Here is a 24,073-nt window from a genome sequence, read left to right as displayed (position 1 = left end):
ACTCAAGGATAATCTATTTGTTCTGCACTTTTGAAGGGCTTGGTGTTAATTTCAAACTCTTCCAACTAATTGTTTTTGCTTTCATTCAACAGAAATTTTTTCGAAAAGAAAAATGAAACGAAGATGTTGATGCCTTTGCTCCAAGAACGCTTTGCGAACCGTGCCAACAAATATCACCATACTCGGAACAGAAAAGTCCAATGCAACACCTTTGCTATGCAATACACATTACAACAATATCAATAATTTTAAAAACACCCACCACATCAGCAACCCTGTTACCATTGAAATTCAAAAACAACCAAAAGGAGTGAAAGATATCATTTCAATCGTTACCGATAAATTCGGTCAATGCAAACATTCCGACAACAAGTGCTGTAGTAATTGCAAAGAAGGTAATACGCGATGTAAAGGCATCTCTTTCGAAAAAGTGAGCCATTTATTAACAGTATTGGGAATCATATCACACAATGGCCACAGCTTCGGAAGTGTGAATTTCAATCATCATGGCGAATTTTGTTTTTTAGTGTAGACTGCAATAATTGCAATCTCAACAAATATGGAGTTTGTGAAAAATGTTATGAATGCTATGAAACAAAATTACGCCATTATCAGCGAACAATTGAAAACCAAAATACCAAAACAGCTCACCTCGCTGCAAGAACACAAGAATACAAAAATGTCATCAAATCATTGAAGGCAAAAATCTCTCGACGAGATACTACAATTAAGAATTTCGAAGAATTAATTGAAGAAAAAGATCAAAAACATTATTTGGTAGAACTTCTCTCGATTGCGCTAGAGGAAGGAAAGTTACATGAAACCCAGTTCTTTTATCAATTATTAGAAAATACTTTGCAAAATTTGGTTTCGTCGAAAAATGTTAACAGTTTTCGATACAAAGAGTGTATCATTCATTGGTGTTTATTACTTCGATTTTATGGTGGCTCTCTTTTGTGGAATATTTTGAAAGGAAATTCTCCCGGTGAAACTATAACATCTGAAAACGCATTGGATAAGCTTAATCTATTACTTCCATCTATCTCAACAATTAAGAGCTATCTTCCAGACTTGTCTTTTGGTAACCTTGTCGACAGTGATTTGAAAGATATTGTTAAAGCCATGGCATTGAATAATATTAGTAATAAGATCATAATTTCATATGATGAAATAGAGATTAGAGGAGGGTTATGTGTGATGAAAAGCACTGGAAAAGTGATTGGATTTACTAAAGTTTTAAAATCAATCAGCTGAAAAGGAAAAGAGAGAAGATTAATGATATTAATGATGATCTACACAAAACAAAGAAGAAAGTTGGATGCAGATGCAAAAAAGGAAATTGTTCGAAATGTAGTTGTGCAAAAAAGGGAAGAATATGTGATTCAACTTGTGGATGCAATTCAGAAATTTGCAAACGGAGAAAGTGCCAGGTTTGTTCTAATCACACGGAACTAATATTGTGTTCACTTTGTTCTGCTATTATTTGCGAGAAATGTTCTTACTTAGGGGAATGTCAACGCTGTTCCATATGCATAGTTATTAATTGCGACTGTTGTCGCAGATTAGCCAATGCTGTTTCTAAATGTACTCAATGTCAAAATTCAGCATGTTGTAAATGTTACTACGATGGCCGTTGTAAGATCTGCCATCCAAACATGCCAACATTGCTGTGCAATTCATGCCACAAGCCTTGTTTATCACTAACTCCATGCAAGGATTGTGGCTTGAAAGTATGTAATGACTGTTTGAGAGAGAGATGGTGTCGATCATGTGATTGTGATGAGCGGGAATGGTTGTCTTCAACTCAGTCACAATTCCAGTCCTCCATGGACGTGACAAATTTTTAAGAAGCAACCACCATGGCTCTTGTAGTGCCAATTCAACGTGTTGAGACACCATTAGTGATGTGGTGTTTCCTTCATGTGTCAGCAACAATAAATTGAATTGGCAAGTTTTGATGGATTGAAATCATCATAAAATCATCCTATGATTGTTGTTTTATTAAAACTTGCAGCGAAAATATTTTCATGCTCAAAAATTTTCTGCCTGTTCGTGCGTTTTGATTTGCTTAGTGACTTCCCTTTCGCACTCCCACCCATTTGCTTTCAAAAGTTTTTAAGGTACCTTTTTCGCTTATTTTCATGGATTTATCAAGCAATTGCTTAAATGTGACTTCTTGCGCTTCACATCTTAGAATCTTTGTCTCTGCCTTCCTCCTTCATACTTCCTTGCGTTTCTTTGGTTTTTCTCCTTTTTTCCGCTGAGCGGTTTTTGGAGTTTTTACCTTCTCAAATCTTAATTAATACTCGGGACTCTGCTAAATAAAGTCAATTGACAAAATATGCAGAAAATCCACAAACACCGGACCTTTATCAAGGTCGGGTGTTTGGAGAGACTACAAACCCATTAGTCCTTCCTTTAATTAACAAACGAATTTTATTGTTTATTCTTTTGAAACATGATATGTTTTGAATGTAATGAAAGTCATGAATGTTTTAATTGTAAACAATTAAAGAGTTTAGTTGAGCTTAAAAATTTTTTCCATGCTCAAAAAATTTTCTGCGTATTTTAAGCTGTTCGATATCCATCACTATCACTTCAATGTTACAAATATATAAATTGTGTTACATTGGTCACCAGACAACATGCTCGATTTACCAGTAACACTTTCTGACGTTTGTGAAATATTATATTCAGACACTCGTTGTTTCTATTCTCTCCAATTAAAATGCTCTAATCCTTTTAATTTTTTCAAATTCTGCAATATGGTATTGTTATACTGCCCACTTGAAGCCATATAAGCAATTGTATTTTCAACTAATCGCTGTTTAACATGAAGAGCACACATAATTAAATCTTTAGGACTGAATGACAAGGAATCTCCAAGGGTTGTTCGATTTTTTGCTCCAAATTGTTCAACAGTTTTTGCCATGCAGTATGGACAAATATCAAATTAAAATGTAAATCCAACATTGTGCATGTCTGAAACATAGAAAAAATGAACTCTAGATTTTTCAAAATATGTTTTTTGTGACACAGCTTTGATTTCGTCTGTAAACGTTCCAATGGTTTCCTTAATACTCTCTTTTGTTTCAGATATTTCAGTTGTTTGTACCGAATGTTTTCTTTCAAAATTTTTTCTGTAATTTTAATTGTTTTTTGAATGATTTCTTTTGTTTGCAAGAATGTTTCAAACCATGCGTGAACATCGTGTACAAGAGTCCCTATCATTTTCTCAAATAGTGATACCATTTCTCTAGCCCCATCTCATCTTTGTTATTGCGAGTAAAAGTATCTTGTCCTGACTTCATACTTGAATATTTATGGTAATTTGCTTGGATATCATGACATCCACAATGTGAACATTTTCAAAATTTCATGTTGACGGTATCTTTATTGCTTGATAAGCATGGTTTGTGATTACTATAACGTTGATCATAATCATTCTATATTTCACTGTCGATCTCGTTATCAATATCCATAACATCAAGCAAGCTCGTTTCTTTTGAAAAAGTGGTGAATGCATCCGAACAAACATGCTGCTTTCTTAAAAGATTAGCCTTCATCCAATTGAACGCTAAATCAAAGGCATGCCTCCTTTCTGTTAGTCAGATCATAAGGCGGTTCAACCATCACTAACTCCTCATCTTCATGTTCCAATATTCTAAAAACATTCAAACAAGCAAGTGAGAGGGAATGTGCGTTTTCCGAGATTTCATCTTGCCTTCAACAAGGATGGTACTTTTGGAGCAATCCAGACCGTGGAAGAAGGTGATGGATCCATCCGACATGCACTTTTCGGGAGAAAATTTTTTATTTGGACCTTTTTTGATGAATGATTTTGTAATAAGTGATGATCAAACGAAGGTACGGTGAAGATCAAGCATTGCATTCGACTTGTACGAGTAATACAAACATTATTGACGTGGAAATGAATTCATTTATTGAGCTTTTGAATGGATTATTGATAGTTATGATCGTAATCGCGATGTCCACATGAACAAACTCCAACAGCACCTGTTCCATTGTATTGAGCACAACTGCATTGGGTACAACCTCCCCATCCTTCCTCCTTTGTTGAATGTTTTGGTTTGTGGAAATGTTGTTCTGTTGGTTTCATTTTTTTTGTTTCTTTGGACGTTTTTGTTGTTGTTTATTGGAAAATTTAATCTTTTCAACATGTTGAACCAGAGAATGTGACTTTTGACAGATCCCTGGATGACAATGATCAACAATGACCGTTTAAGACAATCTAGGTTCTCCTCTGGTTGGAAAATTTTCATGGAATATTCTTGTTGGTGTTAATTGTTGTATTGGTGGACAGATTCAAGTTGTGCAAGTTTTTGAAAAGAGGAAAAAAGGATTTGAAATCAATGAATTCGATGCAATGCATCAATAGATCACCTCACCACAACAAGTAAACAACTTGATGTTACGGACCTTATTGCAATTGTTTTTGATTCGTTTTGGAAAGATTGATAGCTCATCCAAAAAATGTCATCCCATGACAGCCATCACACCTCTGACTCTTCCAAAACCACCATGGCAGAAATTCTTCGTGTGAGAAATCGTCTTGACCAACTCATTTCCAACAACAACCCATCTCATCGTTTTGTTTCTGTCGATGACATGTATTCAGAGAGCGAGAAAAAGTTTTACATGTACCTCTCGGTCAAGATTAGATGTCAAAAAAAGAGTAGTGAGTTGAAAATTGATCAATTTGATGCAAGACGATTGAAACATCGAGAAACGAAATTTCCAAATGAAGTCTAGGAATTATTTCATGTCTTGTGTTTACGTGAGTTTTGTTTTGAATAATGTTTATAATAATTGAGAGTGAAATGTTGGTCATTCATTTAAATTCAATGGAATCATATGGTGGAAAATGTCATTAATAATGAATGGATCATCATCCTTGTGAAAAATGATTTGCATTGGATCGATCTATGAATCTGGTTGATCACAAATTTATGAAAATAATTCTTATGACAAATACTTTTGACAAATATTATGAAAAACACCATGTTGTTCATAATATATTGTGAAATTGAAGAAAACGAATTGATCGAAACTCCTTCATGTCTTAAAAAGTATGAACATGCCAACTTGTCCGAAAAAAAGTTCAGTGCCACAGAACGTAAAGAATTATTTGCAGATTTATTGAAATGTGCTTCTCTGAATGAAAATTCTGAAAAAAAGAGATTTTATGAATGTCATGACTCGACTATTCTCGATCGTTATGTAATTTTGAGTGATTATGATTCGAAATTTATATATCAAAAAGGTTCACTCAAAACCATGCCTTCTCTTTACAATGCCTTTACAAGACAAATTCCTGATTCGAGTGATCACTTGGAAGGAGACAATTTGGATCATCTCACAGATGACGACATTTCCAAGTTGAAAATAGTTTTTCAAAAATTTAAATATGAGAAACAATTGGATCAAATAGTGAAGGATTATGAAACTCTTTCAAATTTTCCTCCATTGTTTTTGGCATTTTCGAATACGGCTTGCATTCCATATTGTCGAAAGCACCTTTTGAATTGTTTGAAAAAAGTTTATTCTCAGAATCATCCAGAAGGAAAAGTTGATTTGGATGATGCTTCCATTCTCGATCATTCTTCTCTAGAAGATGCTTATTATTGTTTATATGAACCTTGTTGTTCAAAAGTGGCTAGTTATATTGATTATGAGAGAAGCAAACTAAATGATAGATGATTTAGTGTGATATTTGCAAAAGTTCTCACAAATGCTTTATATATTTAAAGTGTTCTTTAAACATTTTAGTTTCTTATGACAACTTGTTCCGACGAATTGTTAGTATACTTTGAGTCTAATTAAACAAATAATGTAAAAATATTTATTAGGGAAGATGAATTCATGAACCATTTTGATATCCTAAATCCCAAAACACACGAGAATAAATACCATAAGGAAAGACAAATTGCTCAAACTCCACTTGGAATCTTCACGAGCACTCTTGAAAACAGAAAAAGATGCAGCAGAAGATGAAGGTTCTGTAGCACGTGGACATGCATCCATCCGAGCACACCGACATGGCACTGCATGCATTATTTGAATGATGCGTCCATTGCAATTCCCATTTTTAGTTAAAGTGAAGGTATCACCTAAAGAAGTGGTGCCAAACACACCAGTTGACGAATGAATGTCTCCGATATACATGGTCACTGTTTTTTGCCCACCACAAACTCCCGACACATTTCCAACGACTTGAATTAAATTCAATCCCTTTCTTGTTGTCACAATTTGTCCATCCATACAACAACAACGTGAAGAGTCACATCCTGTGCTGCCCTGTTGCTTCTGGACATCCCGTCTTCCAATCCATGTGTCGGTATAATCGAGATTCTTCGCTTGCTTGCTTGTTATTCACACGAACCATTTTTGTATCAGTGATATTAGTACCTCCATAACTTACGGCTGCTTGGAAGAGAACATCCGAAGTAATGGAAGTGGACAAAGTGACTGCAAAGGTCGTGACACTGTCGGAGGCGTCCACAAGCGATTTTCCAGAAACAACAGCTCCTGAGCTAATGGCTTGTAAGTACATGGGTCCTCCACCTGAAGTTAAGGATCTGGCTGACCAAAGGACAAGACAGTTCCAGTAAACAATGAACCACTTTCATAAGAGACATTGGCAACGTACAATTTGACACTTGACAAGGTGTAAATCACCGGACTGCAACTTGCTGAAATGGAGCGAATGTGCTCCGTGCCATTGGAAAGCTATATATGCCATGAAATAACATCAAACAGCAAGCAAAAAGCTGAAAGAGCAACGCAGAGAGTTTGGCAGGTGTCATATTTTTTTTCGATTTTGTGACATGAATTTGGAATGCCAGAATGGATATATTTGGAAACTGATTTTGGCGAGTTTCGCTCGAGGAAATTTTCAAATATTGAAAGTATTGGTTCATTGGTTACCAACGGAAACCTCCTCATCCAATTACTAATCTCACACACATTACCTCTGGCGTGGTCAAAAAGTTGTGAATGAGTAATAATATCTGAAACTTGACATGAATCACAGCGACTTCGAAATTGACATTTGAATGTCAATTAAAAGGGAAGTTGTTTGCAAGGTCACCGAATCCAGATGGGATTCTAATTGAGGACCCAAAAGAGAGGCATTCTTGTCGTTATAACTACGTTTTTGGCTTTTACAACGAAGAGGGCGACGAGGTCTGAACACTCGGAAGTAATTCTTTGAGATGGTTTTGAAAAAAAAATGGAAAAAGTTACTTCACCCATGTCATCACATTCTCTTTTCAAAAAAAGACCAACTCTCTATTTATTGGGTGATTCCATCACTGAACAATCCACTCGAATGAACGGTTTGCACTCACTTTTATTGGATTGGTACTCTGTGAAAGTGGATATCATCAATCGGGGATGTTCTGGATATAATTCCGATATGATTTTGGAGGCTTTAAAAAACAATTTTGATGGTGCCTTTTATGAGTGTGCTGTTTCAATGAAAAATTATGATTATGACACGGAAGGTGGTGTTTCCTTGTCATCATTGCCCACAATTTCTGTTTTTATTTGTTTGGGAGCGAATGATGCCAGTAGTGAACATGTTTCAGGTATCAAGCAACATGTTCCTCTTGAACGTTATTACGAGAATTTGAAAGCCATCATTCAGTTATTGAAAACAAATCTCGTATATTCAAGATTGGACATTTTGCTTTGTACGCCACCTCCCGTTCATACTCAACAATATGCCAATTATTTGAAAGAAAAATATAATCATGATGGAATCATTGAAGTGAGAAGTGAAGCATTGGTGAGACCCTATGCACAAGCTGTAAGAGATTTAGTCGATCGATTCAAGGAAAATGTGCAAAAAGAGGAGACATGCATTTCTGATAATTGTGCAGTACATTTGGTGGACTTGTGGAATGGACCCAATTCTGAGTTATGGAAACAAGAGAGTGCCTATACAGATGGTTTGCATTTATCGAGTGATGGGTACAACATTGTTTTTAAATGTTTGAAATCAGTCATTTCCAAAGAGGTTACTCATCTCAATGCTGACCTGACGCCATTCTCTCATATTTATTGGAGAACCTATTTGGAATCCACACAACAGAAATCAGAGAAGCATGAACAGCAGAAATGATCTTATAATTTTAATAACATGAGAGAAGTTTATACTGCAACCAAACTCACCTTTTTCCCTTCTGCTCGAGAAATTTAAATGAAGTCATTGTACTGGATCATTTTCAAAGATGCGTGCGTGTCGAGTTAGTGAGATGAAACTGGAAGGTGTGTACAATGAGGGAGTCATTCCTACTATATCATTATACTGCATTTAGAGAGATTTGTCACGATTGTCATACGCACTCTCACTATTGGTCGAAACGCAAATTCAGTTAGAGATCAAATGCCAAATCGCAACAACACAAAAAAATGAAGAAACCTCAACTGCTCTCAACCCTTAGGAGGATCGACATGAAAACTACGATTCCAGCGAGGATGCCAGGAAGTGTATCGATTCATCGGAAGATGAGATCTCGTCTGACCTCACTCTTTACTATTCTACAAGTATCTATCATCATCATCATCATGATAATGACCCCAACGGATCCCATTTCTTCCTTCTTCTTCTTATTGAATATTGGCCATTCTCCTCCTGGAGTGGCCCGGGCGTTGAAGGTCAATATAGCTGCTACACAACCAGATACAAAGGCATGTCATTCCAAATTGGCCAAAAATTTAATATTTGAGAAGGTTACTTCATTATATCGGGGAATGGGAGAAGATGGAAATTTGTACCAAGATCAAATTGAGAGCATGATGGATTTGCAAATGAAATCGGTAATTAAGGAATGTACCGGAGTTTCCTTATTGTTCAATCCGACAGATATCAGGTCCTATCGATTAGCTCTTTCTTCAGAGACTGACTTGCAAGAGTTGTCCAAAAAAAGTCAATTCGAACGTGTGATTCAAGAGATTTCCCAATTACCATTGACCTCATGTCAACACAAAGTGATTGAATCTCTTGTTGGGAAAGAAGCCCTACTATTTGTTGAAAGGAAGCTGCAAGCCACTACAGGTCGCATGACCGAGTACTTGAAGAAAACTTTGCATGACTCTGACAGTACAAATAACAACGAAGAAGTGACCTGTGGAAAGATGGTAGACCAAATTTTTAATTCCCTTGACACTCTTCTTACCAAAGACGAGAGGCTCTCACTGACAGAGTTGATACAAGTTATACCGATTGGAGGCTCATTAGTAGTGGTTCATGAATCTGACAAAGGTGCTGTCTCCTTGTTTGAGAATCTTGTTGGGTCTCATCACGAGTATGTCATTTCAATATCATGGCTATTGATGTTTATTTTGGCGATTTCTGGCGCAGTTATGCATTACATTAATGTACGTGTTCAAAAAGCACTTAAAAACCAAATCGAATGTGTCAAACAAGAAAAGATACAACAAGAAATGGTCTTCAACGAAAAGGAAAAGAGTTTCCAGCAGAATATTTCCAATTTGAGTTCAACTCTGGAGAAGAAGGAACATGAAATAGTAGAAACCAAAACATTTTATGAACAACAAGTCGAGTTGGAGCACCAAAAGCTCATTGAATTTGAGAATAAGGCTTCACAGATTCAAGAACAAATTTGTAGCGAGAATAAGCAACTGGAGAGTCTTCTCAAAGACCGAGAAATGAAGGTCTCTGCCTTATCGAGCAGTCTTGAAGCTCTTTCGAAGGAGCGCTCTCAAATCGAAACAGAAAAACAGCAATTAACAAGGAAAACTGAAATTTTAAATTCCACCCTTGAAGGTACGATTGAAGAAAGTACTGCATTGCGAGATTTGTGCAATCAATTGCGAGACGAATTGAGACAAAAACATGCACAGTTGGACAGGGCATTCGTCAAGAATATGGAACTTCAAGAAGCCATGGACATGTATGGTACTGAATTGAAACGTATGAAAGAGGTTATTGAGAGTGTGTCTGAGCAACACTTACGAAACACAGCTGAAAAGCAGCAACTCGAAGAAGAATATCGATATCTGACCATGGAAAAGCTTTCATTCGAACAAGAACGAAAGGATTATCAAATGAAAATTGAACAGTTGTTGCAGCAACAAGCGCTCACCGAACAATTTATTGAATCTGAGAAGGAACGCCTTCAACAATTGTTTAAGAAACTCGAAGATGAAATGAATAGTGTTGAAAAGGAACACTTGCTCAATGTTTGTCGAATGACCGAAACCAAACAACAAACACAATTGGATAAGGAAGCCACCATCATTACTCAAATTTTGAATCTAAAAAAGATGGTGTCACAAGCCAGTTTAATGGGCGGAGTAATGCTGACCTCATCTCCAAGAAGCCCCTCCTCGTCACGAAGCAACAACAATAACACTCTTGCAAATAATACACGAAAGGATAGAGACTTGAATGCAGCTGAATCCAGGCAACATGCTACGACGAATAGTGGTCTTTCAAAGGAAAAGGACATGATCTACACAAGCATGCCACCTTTGAGGGTTTTCAGCTCTCCTCGAAAGTTACAATAATGCATTATTACACACTATATAAATTCTGTAAATAACATTCAAAATGGGTGGAATCATTGCATAGATAATCGAGTGAAAATTGATATACATTTGAAAGAGATGTTTGCAGGGTGTTTACCAATGCGTTGGACAACCCACTTGAGCGATATGTATCCGATCGTTAAGGGATGATGTAAATATGACAGGAATTATCTCTCCATGATGATGGTGTGTGCTGGCTGGTTCTGCGTTGTGTTGCCCAGCACTCACACACAACTCTCCTCACGATTTGAAATCCGTTGAAAGGTCAGAGAGAATCAATACTGTCTTTGCAACGAAGAATAGCGTACAGTAGAGAGGTTTTTCAAAGACCATAAAAAACAATACAAAAATGAACAGTGAGGAATTGCTCGCTCAATTAATGGATAGCAAAAAGAAGGCTCGTCCTCGGTTAGGCTCCGTTAAAATGGATACAACCACCACTTCGGAGAGCATGATGATGAAGGGAGGAGCAGGAATGAGCGGTGGAGTGAATGTTGTTCAGGAACATTCCAAACATTTGAAATGTAGGTATTGTTGTAATTTATGAGATCTTTTTGGAGAGATGACTGGTTGAGGATTTGAACCATTCCATCACTATTGCCTTATTTGATGTTTGAATTTTTGAATTTCCAATTCATCATCAAATAACCCTCGTGATGACACTTCGGGAAAATTTTGGTTTTGAATGAATGTTTGATTGCGGTTACCATCCCCAATGCATCATCCATGGATGAACCAATAATGAACCAATAATGAATCAATGATGAACCAATGATGTACCAATGAAACCCGAATTCTTTCATAAATCAACAAAATATTTCTAGTGACACCCAAGGACATGAAAATTCTCCTGGCTAACTTTAAGAAGAAGAGTGATAGTAAGGGTCGAATCAATCGAGAACAATTTGAGGAAGTGATCCGATCAACGCTCTCCTCCTCTCTTGATCATCATGCGCTCACTTCAGTGAATAAGATTTTCGATGTTTTCGACAGCGAGAAGTCAGGACATGTTGACTTTGTAGAACTCTCCACTGGTTTGAGTAATACCTTGTACACAGACAAGAAGGAGCTTTTGAAATGTAAGTGGAAATTTTGGATTTCGTTGAATGTACTAATCGATGAACATGCAAATGATGCGATCTTATTGGAAATAGTCGTGTACAGCTTGATTGATATCAACAATGATGGAACGGTCGAAAAGAGTGAACTATTGTCTTTCTTTAAGAAATTCTATCGTAAGTAGGAGTTGTGTGCACTTTGTTATTGCGAATCAACATTCCTTAATTGCATGAATTTTCGTCCATTTCGGGCACGTTCCAATGCACAACAACCACGCGTCAAATATTCCCCACTTACAGTCGGTCAAGCTAAGATGAATGGTTACAGGCTCTCACATGATAGGTGGCATACGTTGGAGCAACATCTTTCTCTTGCTTTCGATCGAATGGATCTGGATGGAAGTGGAGCCATCGACTATGAAGAATTTATTGTGGCTGTCAACGATCCAGACTCTGCCCTAGGTTATGCCTTTTATAACTGCATGAAATTTTAATTGATTTCTCCATACAATGTAAAAACAATAAATTTTAATTCGAACGATCTTGCCTGAAACGACTAGTGGTGTACGTTCCCAAAGTCAACAAACCAGCGTTCCTCGAAGTGGTTGAAGCTGTCTGACCACGTTGATTTCAGCCCGCCAAACAAAAATATTTGTCAAAAATTCAACACAAAAAAATATCGAAATTTCATTTTTGTGTGGTGCCTTACCTGATCATCATCATCACCCATGGCCTCCAAAGAATTTAATTCCATCCTGCTTGGTCGTACGGCCGGACCACAAGGCACTCTCACTGTTGATGCAAAAAAAGATGAAACGTTTATCTGGAAACCCATCGGCAACGAAGCGATCATATCATCAGGGAGTTCTGTCGTCAAAAAGAACGAAATTGAAAAATTTGAATGGCTCTACACAACAAAAGGCTATTGCTTGCGGATTTGGAAAGACAATGAAGATATGGTCGAATATATCGGATTTAAAGAATCCGACTATGATGCTTTAGAGTCACAAATTACACAATTACAATTAGAAAAGGATAAGCCATTTAACAAGGTGGATGCTTGTCTAACTGGTGTCAATTGGGGCAAGCCACTTATCAAAGGCAACAACATGACCATGTATTTTGATAATAAGGAAATGTTTACAATTTCCCTGTCCGATGATGTTAAAAATTGTCAAAACATTCCAAAGAATTCTGAATTAGTGTTAGAGTTTAGAGATGATGAACCAGCCGATAAGAATTCGATACAACTCACAGAAATTCGATTAGTCTGTCCTGAAGATGCAGAAGAAGATGGAGCTACAGAAGATGGAACCAAAGAAAAGAGCACTGAAAAGAAACAAAACCCACTTTCGGCTGAAGCACTCCACGAAGAAATTGCTAAAAGAACAGCCTTCTCAAATGACACTGCCAATGCAATTGCATCATTTTCTCAAATGCCTGTGGTCATACCTAGAGGTAAATACAATGTGGATCTCTACAAGAACAACCTTAGATTGTACGGTAGAACTTATGTGCACAAGATTTTCTACAAACAAATTTCCACACTCTTCCTTCTTCCAAAACCTGATGATAAGCACATGTACTTGGTGATTAGCTTGGATGTACCTGTTAGACAAGGTCAAAAATCTCATTTCCATATTGTCTTCCAATTTGAGAAGGAAGCCAAAATTAAGCCAACAGATCCACTCCAACTCAACTTTGATCCAAATGACTATCCAAAAGATGCACTCTCCCCCACCATGAGTGGAAAGACTTATGAAGTTTTTGCAAAAGTTTTGAGAGCCTTGACAGGAAAGAAGCTCATTGGTCCTGGAAAGTACAACAGTTTCAATGACAAGAAGGGAATCAAGTGCTCGCTCAAAGCCAACGAAGGATTCTTGTTCTTCCTTGAAAAATCCATCTTCTTCCTTCACAAACCAGTTATTTATTTGAGACATGACGAAATCAAATCTATCAAATTCCAAAGAGCTGACACGACTGGAAGCGGCTCTAGATTCTTTGATTTAGTTTTTGTGTTAAAGAATGGCAAAAATCACACCTTCTCGAACATTGACAAGAATGAGTACGATTCTCTCGCAGAATTCCTTCCAAGTAAGGGCCTCAATGTTGAAAATATAATTTCTAGGGAACAACCAAATATTAATGAAATACTAGGAGGAGAAGACGATGAAGAAGACGATGAAGATTTTGTTGATTCCAAATCTGATGAAGACGCAGAGGAGGAGGAAGACGATGACGACGAATTTGAAAAGTTTGTGGAAGAAAAGGATGCTCTCCAATCCGAGACTGAAGCTCTTCTCAAAGATGCTGGTGACATTGACGATTTGTCAAGCAAGAAGCGAAAGAAAGCAACGAGCAGCAGCACTGGTGGCGATGCCTCTGATCCAAAAGCAAAGAAGAAGAAGCAGTAGACAAGTCTTGATAATGTCATAAAACAATAATCTTGGTCAACTGTTTCAATTTGTTGTTTCACAAGCGATTCGACCGAATTTCATTCAACCCTTGAGAATTATAAAAGTGAAATACTTCCAAATCATGTGGTTGGTGTAATGTTATCACTTTTGTAATTCTCGAATATGTGATTCAGAAAGTTGAATGTTTATCCTTCGATAGACCTATTTGTGTTCGGAGCAGTCAATAACACAAGCCTCAATCAATGGTGTGTGTGGTGTCCTCCGAAAGTTAATAGTTCTTTTCAAACCCAGATTATTTGTTTATTCATCGTACGTGGCTGCAAGATTTTCTATTGATCATTTTGGAATAAACAAATAATCTGGGTCTTCACCATTAATAATTCAACCCATTCATTGATTTTTAGCAGTTCTTTAAGATTGCGACACCCACTGCGCTTTAAAAGGGAATAAGAGTGACAAATGGCGGATGGCAGTAGTCCCAAGCAAAGAGTGAGTCAAGTTTACAATGGATGCTCTTGAAAATCTAAAAGCCACGTCCCTTTGCTTCAACAACGCAAAAAAAATATCAAAACATCTTTCCTCCAATCATCACCTTGGCAAACCTTGTAAGATTGATTTCAGAGAGAAGGAAATTTTCATCATTGATTACCGAACTCGTTTCCCATATTTACTGCTGGTCCTGTAAAGATCTTCTTTTCTAGTACTTTTACTACAAGAAGATTAATCTTTGTTTTACTTCATACAATTAAGTGTGCTTGTTTTCCCACTCTATAGTGTGTGTTACATCCATCCATTATTGATTCATCATCATGTCTGCTTCTCTCGACGGTATTGTCAAATCAGTTGTTAGTGGTAACACCATCAAAGTTTGCCATCCTCAAAGAGCTGATAAAGAAAAGGTTCTCGTTCTTGCCGATGTCAAAACTCCACGTATTGGATCTAAAAACGATGAAGATGAGGTAAGTTGCTCATATTATTGCCGTTGTTGGTGTATTGAACAGTATTCATATTTGGATGTTGCAATACGCGAATCGCCTTCCATCATCAATCATATCATCCACCCATATTGTTGCTAAATCATTATGATAATAATCGTGTTCTTTTTACTATAATTATTGTGGACTCCTCCACTGAAATATCTCATCATAACAAAAACTCGCACATCATTATTGATTCGGATTCAATGTCCTCACGATGATCATCATGTTTCTCTTACTTTCTTGATGAATTAGCCTTTCGCTTTTGGAAGCAAGAGAGTTCTTGAGAAAGAAGCTTGTTGGTAAGCCAATCAAGTTTCGAGTCGATTACACTGTGAAAGAAACAGGCTTGAATTATGCCACCATCTTTTTGGGTGATGAGAATATTAATGAGGCTGTTGTGGAGGCCGGTTTTGGTGAGGTCAAAGAGGTCAAGAATCCAAGCGAGGATCACAAGAGATTGCTCGAACTCCAAAAAGTTGCCAAAGAAAACAAGATTGGAAGATGGGATACTGGCAATAAAAAGATTGCCAAGACATCCAACAATGCCGAAATTGATGTTCAACAATTGTTGAAATCATTCAAATCCAAGGCTATTAATGTCATTGTTGAATATGTACTCAATGGTGCCACTTTGAAGGTCAGACTCCCTACTCATGAAGTTGTCTTGTTGAATTTGACTGGTGTCTACTGCCCACTCTTCATCAAGAATAAGAAGGAAGGAACTGAACTTGCTCAACCTTTCGCCAAGGAAGCTAAGCTTCACACTGAATATCGTTTGTTGAACAGAGATGTTACTGTTTTGTTTGAAGGTATTGACAATACTGGTAACTTGCATGGAAGTATCATTATTTCTGCTGATGAAACTAGCGACAAGCCAGTCACTTATCAAGAAGAATTATTGTTGACTGGTTATGCATCTGTTGATGAAAGAAGCGCTCCAAAGTCTAAATATGCACAAAGATTCAGAGCAGCAGAACAAAAAGCAAAAGATGAAAAAAAATGTTTGTGGGTTGACTATCAACCAAAGAAACAATCGTTGGAACAATCCGATACCGATTTCACAGCTAGAGTTTTGGAAGTTTTGTCAGGTGATACTTTGAAGATTATCAAGAATGATGGAACTGAAGAGAAAATCAGTCTCTCCAACATTAAGACACCAAAATATAATCCATACGCTAAGAAGCAAGAAAAGAAGGAAGATAAGGAAGGAGAATCAGAAAAGAAGGGTGAAACTCAACCTTGGGGCTATGAAGCTAAAGAATTGTTAAGAAGCAAAGTGGCTGGAAAAGAAATTCATGTTGAAGTTGACTACAAGAAGGAAATGCAATCAACAAAGGAAGTGAGAAGATACTGCACAGTTTTGGTGAATAAGAAATCAGTTGCAGTAGAGTTGGTTAGAGAAGGTTTTGCCTCTGTCATTAAACTCAGAGCTGACGAGGAGAGATCATCCGCTTTTGACCAACTTATTTTGGCTGAAAATGATGCTCAAAAGAGACAAAAGGGTATTCACGGAAAGAGAAGAGCACCAAACCAAGTCTTTACTAACGTTACAACATTTGATGCTGTCTCCAAATTGTACAAACTGTTGAGCGGAAAGTCAACTGCTACCAAGGGATACATTGAAAAGGTTCTCTCTACAAACAGATTTGTTATCAACCTTCCTGGTGATAGCTCCACAATCAAGTTCTCCATGTCTGGTATTGCTACTCCAACCACTGGAAATGATTTGGCAAAGGAGGCTTTCCAATATGCCTTGCTCAATACTTCATGCAGAGATGTTGAACTCGTTTTGGAAAGTGTTATTACAACTGGAGACAAGCAACAGCAAGGTGTTAAGCAAGGAGTTTTGTGTGGTCAATTATTGATTGGAGGAAAGAACTTTGCTTACAATTTACTCGAGAATGGTTTTGCTATTACTCAAGATTTTGCTAGAAAATTAAAGTATTATGATGAAATGAAGGAAGCTCAAGAAAAAAGCTGAGAAGGCAAAGAAGGGTGCTTGGAAATCGTCTGACCCACTTTCTCTTTTCCCACAAAGAAAGAAGAAGGTCCGAGAAGAACAAGAAGAAGAGGTTGAAAGACCAATTTCTCAACGTTTCTCTGTTTCTTCCGCAAGAAATGCTCAAACTATCAGAGTTACTGATTTTGAAGATGTGACTACCTTCTATTACCATGGTGCTGATGTTGTGAACAGATTGAAAGAGATTGACCAATTAATTCAACAACTCAACCCTGAGACTCTTCCAACTCTCTCCTCTCCATCTGTTGGTTCTTTATGTCTTTCACAATTCACTGAAGATAACAATTGGTACAGAGCAAAGATTGTTTCTATCAACGATTCTAATTGTATTGTGTTGTATTCTGATTTTGGTAACAGTGAAGAGAAGCCGCTCTCCTCTCTCAAACAAGTTCCAGCTGAAAGTGAACTCTTAAAGATCAGGCCATGCGCTCAAAAGGCTCGTTTGGCTTTCGTTAAACCACACAGACAATTGTTCAGAGTTGATTTGGAAACCCTTTTAAGAGATACCCTGATGGAAGGTGAATGGTTATTAACTGTTGAATATGTCGATAACGGTATTGAATATGTCACCTTGCAACCAAAGGGTGCCAAGAATCAAGACACCATCAACTCTCAAATTGTGCGAAGTGGTTTGGCATTCATTGACAGACCAGTTCTTCAAAGACATTTCAAGAATTTATTGGCCTCCTATGAAGAGGATAGAGAATATGCTGCCTCAAAGCATTTGAACTTGTACGAAATGGGAGATTTTGGTGATGACACTGACGACTTTGAGGAAGAGGAAAACTAAATCGTTCACATTCAGTTTTTACAAATTCACAACAAACGTTTTGAAAAACTCCATTCAAACACATTTTAGCAATAAATCATGTTCAACATTTAATTCATTCACCTTGCAGCAAAGACTTTTTACGCATTCAATTTTGAAACACGTGCGAATGACAATGGACCAAGAGCGATGGTCGTATGCACTTGACCTTTCTGGCGACAAGTTGTGACCACTTGACATTCGAAGCTCTGGAAAACCTCACGATCGCAACATGGCTTGAATTGGAACTAATCTAACGAGCGAAAGAAAAAAAAATGTCTCTCTGGATTTGGCTTCTCCTTCTCTCTCTTCTCTTCATTGCTCTCTTTGTGGTATTCAACACAGACTATGTCTTTTACTGGACCGATCCTGTGAATTGTCCTACCTCCGAATTTAAATATCAATACGACATTGAAAAGTATGATGAAATCTTTTGCGACAAACCTTTCGAAAAGACTGAAAAGAAGATTTTAATCGTCGGATGTGGTTTCAGTGGCTTGTCAACCAGTGCTGCACTCACTCGATATGGCATTCCATTTGATGTGGTTGGTATGTGTGTGATTGATTAATATATATTGATTTTAATGGAGGATGATGTTCACATCAATAATGGTGTGAATATTTTGATTATTTCGTTCATTCCGTGTGTGCATTGACAAATTTCAATTATTTTGAAAACTTGACATTACAGAGGCAAATAATCAAATTGGAGGAAATTGGTTTTCTGGAGTCTACGAAACGGTTCACATTATTAGTAGCAGAAAAACAACTGAAATGAAAGATTACCCAATGCCTTCTTGGTATCCAGATTTTCCATCTGCCAAACAAATGTTGGACTATTTCCTGGATTATTGTAAACATTATCGAATTAATGAGCGATTGTCACTCAACACGGAATTGACAAGAATTTCTGAGCAACAGAATTCCACAGGATATCTTGTTGAATTTAAACAAGGAAATCAAACATTTACAAGAGTGTATAAGGGAGTAATTATTAATAATGGTCATCACTGGTCGCGAAGAATGCCTAAATATGAAAATCAAGAACAATTCACTGGAAAGATCATTCATAGTAAGGATTATAAGGAACCTTCTCAATTGAAGAATCAACGAGTGTTAGTGATTGGTGCTGGAAATAGGTGAGTAAGGATTCATTGTTGTAAATGATATTGTTGACATTTATTGGCATGTGACATTATTCTTTTGTTCAAAACTATTTCTGAATTGACGATGACACACACAGTGGTTGCGATGTTGCTGTTGAAGCTGCTCGTTTTGGTACTGAAAGTCACATTTCCATGAGAAGAGGATACTACTTTTTACCTCGTACCATATTTGGAAAACCAGCCGTGGAGCTCATTCCAGCATTCCTTCCACTCTTTCTTCAACAAATTATGTTTAAATTCATTCTTATGATCGTGACTGGAATTAACTATCAAAAAGAATATAATTTACCAAATCCAGATCACAATCTTTTCGAATGCCATCCAACCATTAATTCTGAATTGTTACAATTTGTGAAATTAGGAAAAATTCATCCTCATGGAGACATTTTACGTTTTAAAGGAGGTAAAAAAATTGAATTCAAGAATGGAGAGGAAATTGAGGTCGATTTAATTGTTTGCTGTACTGGTTATGACACCTCCATTCCATTACTGGAACCATTTGTGGAGAAGACGGAATATGGATATCCAAAATTGTATACTGGAATTTTTGTTCCACACAAAAAGTTCTTGTATTATGTCGGACTTGGACAACCAAGATATGGAGCTGGGCCACTTTTAACTTCATCTTGTGACATGCTTGCTAAATTAATCAAATTGCAAGACTCAATGAAATATCCAGTGGGTGATGTGTTGGCAAGTGTCGTCGGAGAGAAATTTCCAACTCCTCAAAAACCAAAAATTTCGAAGGATTTATTAATTGATCCACACGTGGCATGGAAATCCTCACGATTCTTTTCCTTATTCCTCGTTCATTTGATGCCATGGTTTGAAAAGTTGTCCATCATGAGAAATAAGCTTCCTTTAAAGGAAAAGAACAAACAAGAATAAAGAACGTTCTGTTATTATTCGGTATTAACTTTTGCTGAAGATGTTGTTTGGATTCCAAGAGGAAGATTTTAAAGTGTGACAAGTCGAGTTACAAATTCAACGTGAACCTTTCTCAGACCTTATGCATTGCTCAATTTTTCGATAATGTATTTGCAATCGTTATCACTGATCTTTTGTGTTTTTTCTGATCCTTTTTGCAAGTTCAAAGAAGGGATATATGATGCATGGCAATAACCAATAAACAACCGTTCCACCAATAGCCTTGCAGATTCGTCATCTTGGTTCTGGAAAGATTGTAGTATTTCGTCGTTGCAGCCGTTGATTAGTGTTGAATAGAAGCCTTGGTTTTCGAGTAAGATTTCTCCATCGCTATCTTCGCCACATGGTTCTGGGGGGAAATATGTAACAACGGTTATTGACGTCACATAAATGTCCTCTGGTGACATCATTCCCAATACAAAGTCAGAAACAGTTTGCCAAATTCTAAGTTTTGCCATCTCCATGAGTTTGACATGACTAAAATCGGAATGACTACCTGGTCCCTTAAATCGCCCAATTATCCCAAAGCGAGTTTGTCCTACATACACAAGACCAGATCTTGTAAACACAAAGTATATGACATTGGTCTCATGTTCAACTTTAGCATTGGAATACTTTGCAAATGGTAGAATTGCTTGATATAGAGGATTTTCAGTAACCCAGTCAGGTAAACCATCTCTTGTTTCTCTCGTACTCTTTGTACCATCTAAATTTTGAAAGTTGTACTCTGGGGATGATGGGTCTTTTGGAAGTTGAAAATACTGTATCTTGTTGAATTTGCTTTGTGAATGATCTAATTGATGATGTATTTTTTTTTCTCCTCAAAATGCTCTAATTTCTCTTTGAACAGGTAACTTTGCACAATTTTTGCAAAGTTTGCTCTTAAGTCCTGAATCTTTTGTTTCAAAAGTTCGCTCACTTCAGTGTTCACATTTCCTGCACTTCCAATAACGGTTTTAAGTGTCTTAGGAAGTCCTTCGATAAAGATGAAACAATTCTCAGAAGTAGTAGTCGTACTATCGCCTTGACCTTGTTGTGGAGCATTTGAATCAGAGGAACTTTCTTCTTGTTCGAGAACAATGATATCCTCTTCATGAATCTTGTCTTTTTCAAGCACAGCCAAAGGTCCTTCTTTGACCTCTTTCTTTGTATTCACTTGTTTTGTTCTTGCATCGTCATGATCAACATTCTGTTTGGTCGAAACATCAGATGGTTCTTGACCTTTATCAGTGTGCTGTCTTGAAAGGTTACTTGTATTTTCTGTAAGAGAAATAACGGTTGGTTGACCTTCATCGGTCTCCTCTTTTGGATGTTCTTGGTGGCAACGATCGTTTGTAACAACAACACCTTTGAGTTCACAAACAGAAAGTTGTTGTTCCTTCTGGTGGTGAATCATCTTCTCTCTTTCAGCTTGATTCAAACGCTTTTCGTTAAGAACGAGCAATTGGGTGCTAGTGGAGGACTGTTGACCAGACATGTTGTTGTTGTGGATGTTTGTTTTTTTTTTAGAGGTGTGTGAAACTTTCAGAGCTGAAAATCAAAGAATTCCGCAAAAAGGTTTAAAAATAGACTCGTTGGAGAAAGACAATCAGGAAGAAACAACATCAAGCAGGTTCTTCTTCCATTAGGTATCATCAAGAATATGTGTGTGATTACTTAGAGACCAGTTTCACCAATTGAAACACTGTGAATACGCCAGGCTTGTTATTTTCATAAATCATTTTAATAATTAAATTGAATTCAGAAAAAAAATGTCCGTCCAAAAAGGAATAAAAGCAGCCTCCGAATACGTAAAAGAAGCCATTGCAACCACAGAGAAATTCCATAAGAAGGGAATCAATTTATTTGATTTGCTTTCAAGAACACCAAAGAATGGAGTGGATAGTTGTTTTAAACGTAAAAATTGGAGGTTTGATACCTATTATAAAATTACGAAAGTGATTTTGAGTGCTGTAGGTATTGTTGTTCTTCTATGGTAAAGATGAAAATCATTTATTTATCGGAATGTATCCATTGGTACAACTGGTTTATATGATGATGCTGTCCTATGATGACAATGAAATAATTTGTTGAAAACTTTCAATTCGGAACTTGCTGATGATGATGCAAATGATAATCACAAAAACCACAAAATACAACCAAATACACCTCTCATTGGAACAAATGAATTGCAATAATGCGAAAAATTCTCTAATGTTACCTCACAATAGGATGGTAAACACGGTACTGCTTGGGGCGTTCCTTATTATCATGGTAAAGCAAGGTCCGAAACACCTGAAAAGATTCACGGAGCCTTGAAAAAAGATTTATGGAAATATATTCCTGAAGAAAAGCTCCAACAATATGCCATCTCTAGGGAAGTTCATGAATATGATCATTGGATTCTCGAAAATACCATGAGACAAAATGAAGAGGCTGCCAAGAATATTCAACAACAACAACAATAATTCTTTAGATTTTCTTGAACTCACTAAAATTTTGAACTTTTAATCATAATGGAAGAACACACTAAATAGTTATAATAACAAGATAACTTTGCAATGTAACAATCAGTCGTGCCATTGCCAAATCGTGTTGGCGCCTTTTTTGTTCGTTTCAAATTATTTTGTGTTTTTTCCAAATTTTTCAATTCCAAAAAATTCAATCGATCATCATCATGTCCTCCGACTCTTCAACAACCAACACTACTCAAGGTAGTAATTTGGGAAAGAGAACTTTGGAAGAAACAACCAGCACTACTCAAGGTGGTGGTGAAGAAGGCACATCATCATCCTCCTCCGAAGAGAACAAGAGCAAAAATCAAGCCACCTTACAAAGCTTGGCTGAAGATGTACAACAGTTGATCAACTCCATTCCAAAGGGTTGGTATTTTACTCCGTTAGATCCAATTCGTCCTGGACAATTTGAATATTCGACCTATGAACGTTTTCCGTATGAGGAATTACCCAGTGCTACTGAAGTGCATAAAAAGACGGGACAAGATCCCGAAGAATCAACTTTTTCGTTTGATGGAGTATTTAAAGGTTAGTGGATGTTGAAAAGGGTCTGATGATTGAACATGTGAGGATCTTTATAATTGGTGAACAAACAATTTTATCAAACAATATGTATGGTATTATCAAACCATGATTATTAATCTTTCATGTAACAATATGTATGGTAAAAATCATGATGATCATCATGATCACTACAAAATCATTGAAACTGATCATGACGATCGCTCGAAAAAAGGTGATTGGAAATGGAAGCTCGATAGTATGAAGAAAGACATTGAACAATTTCAAGAATTGAGAAAGAAAGAGCTTGAAGAACAGGGAGAACAAGCAGAGGACGACCACACTAAATTCGGGTTGGCTAATGTCGATTCAGAACTCGAAGAAAAGGATGTTGAATTAATTCCACCAGTAATTAGAACTTTGTTTGACCGTGTTTATCACATGTTTTTGGTGAGTTTTGAGAGTTTGCAACAATCAATGGAAGTCACGCATATTATACATCTATATTTTCGTCACTAATTATTCCTTAATTGTGAAATTGTACAATTTTCATTTAATTTATGAATTGTTTTTCCATTTTACAAAACAGACCGTAGATGCAGAATCACCAACAGCATGTTATTTCAATTTAATGAAACCTATTGGTCCACTCAAAAAGTATTATCCCAAACATGAATTTTATTTATTGCCATTCTATAATGATCAACAATCATGCTTGACTTGGTTTGCCTTATATGACTACAAGGTGAAAATGTCTGAATTAGATCCAACACCTGCAACACCAATCCTTGGATCCTTTGAGCATCCAGTCGTTGTGAGCGGAATTTCAATTTGTGACGAAGATTTAGAAAATATTTCCCTGTCAGATATTGAATATCAATCGAATGGTGTTGAAGAATTCGTATGGAGAACAGTATTGGAAGGGAAATTGTGGATGTGTTTGCATCCAAGTGTTGGCAAAATGGAAACCAAAGACATTAAATTCCTCCCTGCAAAACGTTATGCCATGCATTTAGAAAAACTGAACAATGAAAAGAAGAATCAAAAGAACAAGTCTGACACATCCAAATAAACGTGTACCTTTGAGATCATTTTGTGTTCAAATGTCACAATCACCAATATT

At 36.8% G+C, this 24,073-nt stretch overlaps 13 protein-coding genes across 13 annotated transcripts; 11 read left to right on the top strand and 2 right to left on the bottom strand.

Annotated features, from left to right (window-relative positions):
• Window positions 1-470: 470 nt before the first annotated feature.
• FDP41_004706 (uncharacterized protein) lies at window positions 471-1,254 on the top strand (the record flags this gene model as incomplete). The annotated part of the gene is made up of 2 exons (XM_044708149.1): window positions 471-488; window positions 616-1,254. The coding sequence occupies 2 exons, from the start codon at window positions 471-473 to the stop codon at window positions 1,252-1,254; spliced, it is 657 nt and encodes a 218-aa protein (XP_044560743.1).
• A 3,240-nt stretch (window positions 1,255-4,494) lies between these two features.
• FDP41_004705 (uncharacterized protein) lies at window positions 4,495-4,773 on the top strand (the record flags this gene model as incomplete). The annotated part of the gene is made up of 1 exon (XM_044708148.1): window positions 4,495-4,773. The coding sequence occupies one exon, from the start codon at window positions 4,495-4,497 to the stop codon at window positions 4,771-4,773; it is 279 nt and encodes a 92-aa protein (XP_044560742.1).
• A 249-nt stretch (window positions 4,774-5,022) lies between these two features.
• On the top strand, window positions 5,023-5,721 carry FDP41_004704 (uncharacterized protein; the record flags this gene model as incomplete). The annotated part of the gene is made up of 1 exon (XM_044708147.1): window positions 5,023-5,721. One exon carries the CDS (start codon window positions 5,023-5,025, stop codon window positions 5,719-5,721), a length of 699 nt encoding a protein of 232 aa, XP_044560741.1.
• Window positions 5,722-6,301: 580 nt separating this feature from the next.
• Window positions 6,302-6,574, bottom strand: FDP41_004703 (uncharacterized protein; the record flags this gene model as incomplete). Its single annotated transcript, XM_044708146.1, has 1 exon — window positions 6,302-6,574. One exon carries the CDS (start codon window positions 6,572-6,574, stop codon window positions 6,302-6,304), a length of 273 nt encoding a protein of 90 aa, XP_044560740.1.
• Window positions 6,575-7,252: 678 nt separating this feature from the next.
• FDP41_004702 (uncharacterized protein) lies at window positions 7,253-8,146 on the top strand (the record flags this gene model as incomplete). The annotated part of the gene is made up of 1 exon (XM_044708145.1): window positions 7,253-8,146. The coding sequence occupies one exon, from the start codon at window positions 7,253-7,255 to the stop codon at window positions 8,144-8,146; it is 894 nt and encodes a 297-aa protein (XP_044560739.1).
• A 446-nt stretch (window positions 8,147-8,592) lies between these two features.
• FDP41_004701 (uncharacterized protein) lies at window positions 8,593-10,557 on the top strand (the record flags this gene model as incomplete). The annotated part of the gene is made up of 1 exon (XM_044708144.1): window positions 8,593-10,557. One exon carries the CDS (start codon window positions 8,593-8,595, stop codon window positions 10,555-10,557), a length of 1,965 nt encoding a protein of 654 aa, XP_044560738.1.
• Window positions 10,558-10,927: 370 nt separating this feature from the next.
• FDP41_004700 (uncharacterized protein) lies at window positions 10,928-12,130 on the top strand (the record flags this gene model as incomplete). The annotated part of the gene is made up of 4 exons (XM_044708143.1): window positions 10,928-11,102; window positions 11,403-11,657; window positions 11,733-11,813; window positions 11,937-12,130. The coding sequence occupies 4 exons, from the start codon at window positions 10,928-10,930 to the stop codon at window positions 12,128-12,130; spliced, it is 705 nt and encodes a 234-aa protein (XP_044560737.1).
• Window positions 12,131-12,364: 234 nt separating this feature from the next.
• Window positions 12,365-14,050, top strand: FDP41_004699 (uncharacterized protein; the record flags this gene model as incomplete). The annotated part of the gene is made up of 1 exon (XM_044708140.1): window positions 12,365-14,050. One exon carries the CDS (start codon window positions 12,365-12,367, stop codon window positions 14,048-14,050), a length of 1,686 nt encoding a protein of 561 aa, XP_044560736.1.
• An 812-nt stretch (window positions 14,051-14,862) lies between these two features.
• Window positions 14,863-17,843, top strand: FDP41_004698 (uncharacterized protein; the record flags this gene model as incomplete). The annotated part of the gene is made up of 3 exons (XM_044708139.1): window positions 14,863-15,012; window positions 15,347-16,974; window positions 17,072-17,843. 3 exons carry the CDS (start codon window positions 14,863-14,865, stop codon window positions 17,841-17,843), a joined length of 2,550 nt encoding a protein of 849 aa, XP_044560735.1.
• Window positions 17,844-18,136: 293 nt separating this feature from the next.
• Window positions 18,137-19,915, top strand: FDP41_004697 (uncharacterized protein; the record flags this gene model as incomplete). Its single annotated transcript, XM_044708138.1, has 3 exons — window positions 18,137-18,410; window positions 18,553-19,000; window positions 19,105-19,915. 3 exons carry the CDS (start codon window positions 18,137-18,139, stop codon window positions 19,913-19,915), a joined length of 1,533 nt encoding a protein of 510 aa, XP_044560734.1.
• Window positions 19,916-20,034: 119 nt separating this feature from the next.
• FDP41_004696 (uncharacterized protein) lies at window positions 20,035-21,431 on the bottom strand (the record flags this gene model as incomplete). The annotated part of the gene is made up of 2 exons (XM_044708137.1): window positions 20,035-20,747; window positions 20,810-21,431. 2 exons carry the CDS (start codon window positions 21,429-21,431, stop codon window positions 20,035-20,037), a joined length of 1,335 nt encoding a protein of 444 aa, XP_044560733.1.
• A 274-nt stretch (window positions 21,432-21,705) lies between these two features.
• On the top strand, window positions 21,706-22,401 carry FDP41_004695 (uncharacterized protein; the record flags this gene model as incomplete). Its single annotated transcript, XM_044708136.1, has 2 exons — window positions 21,706-21,906; window positions 22,165-22,401. 2 exons carry the CDS (start codon window positions 21,706-21,708, stop codon window positions 22,399-22,401), a joined length of 438 nt encoding a protein of 145 aa, XP_044560732.1.
• Window positions 22,402-22,610: 209 nt separating this feature from the next.
• Window positions 22,611-24,022, top strand: FDP41_004694 (uncharacterized protein; the record flags this gene model as incomplete). Its single annotated transcript, XM_044708135.1, has 3 exons — window positions 22,611-22,977; window positions 23,186-23,400; window positions 23,540-24,022. 3 exons carry the CDS (start codon window positions 22,611-22,613, stop codon window positions 24,020-24,022), a joined length of 1,065 nt encoding a protein of 354 aa, XP_044560731.1.
• Window positions 24,023-24,073: the final 51 nt, after the last annotated feature.

The sequence above is a fragment of the Naegleria fowleri genome (assembly GCF_008403515.1).
Source record: "Naegleria fowleri strain ATCC 30894 chromosome Unknown tig41, whole genome shotgun sequence".
NCBI lineage: Eukaryota > Heterolobosea > Eutetramitea > Acrasida > Naegleriidae > Naegleria > Naegleria fowleri.
This window is presented reverse-complemented; position numbering and strand designations above follow the sequence as displayed.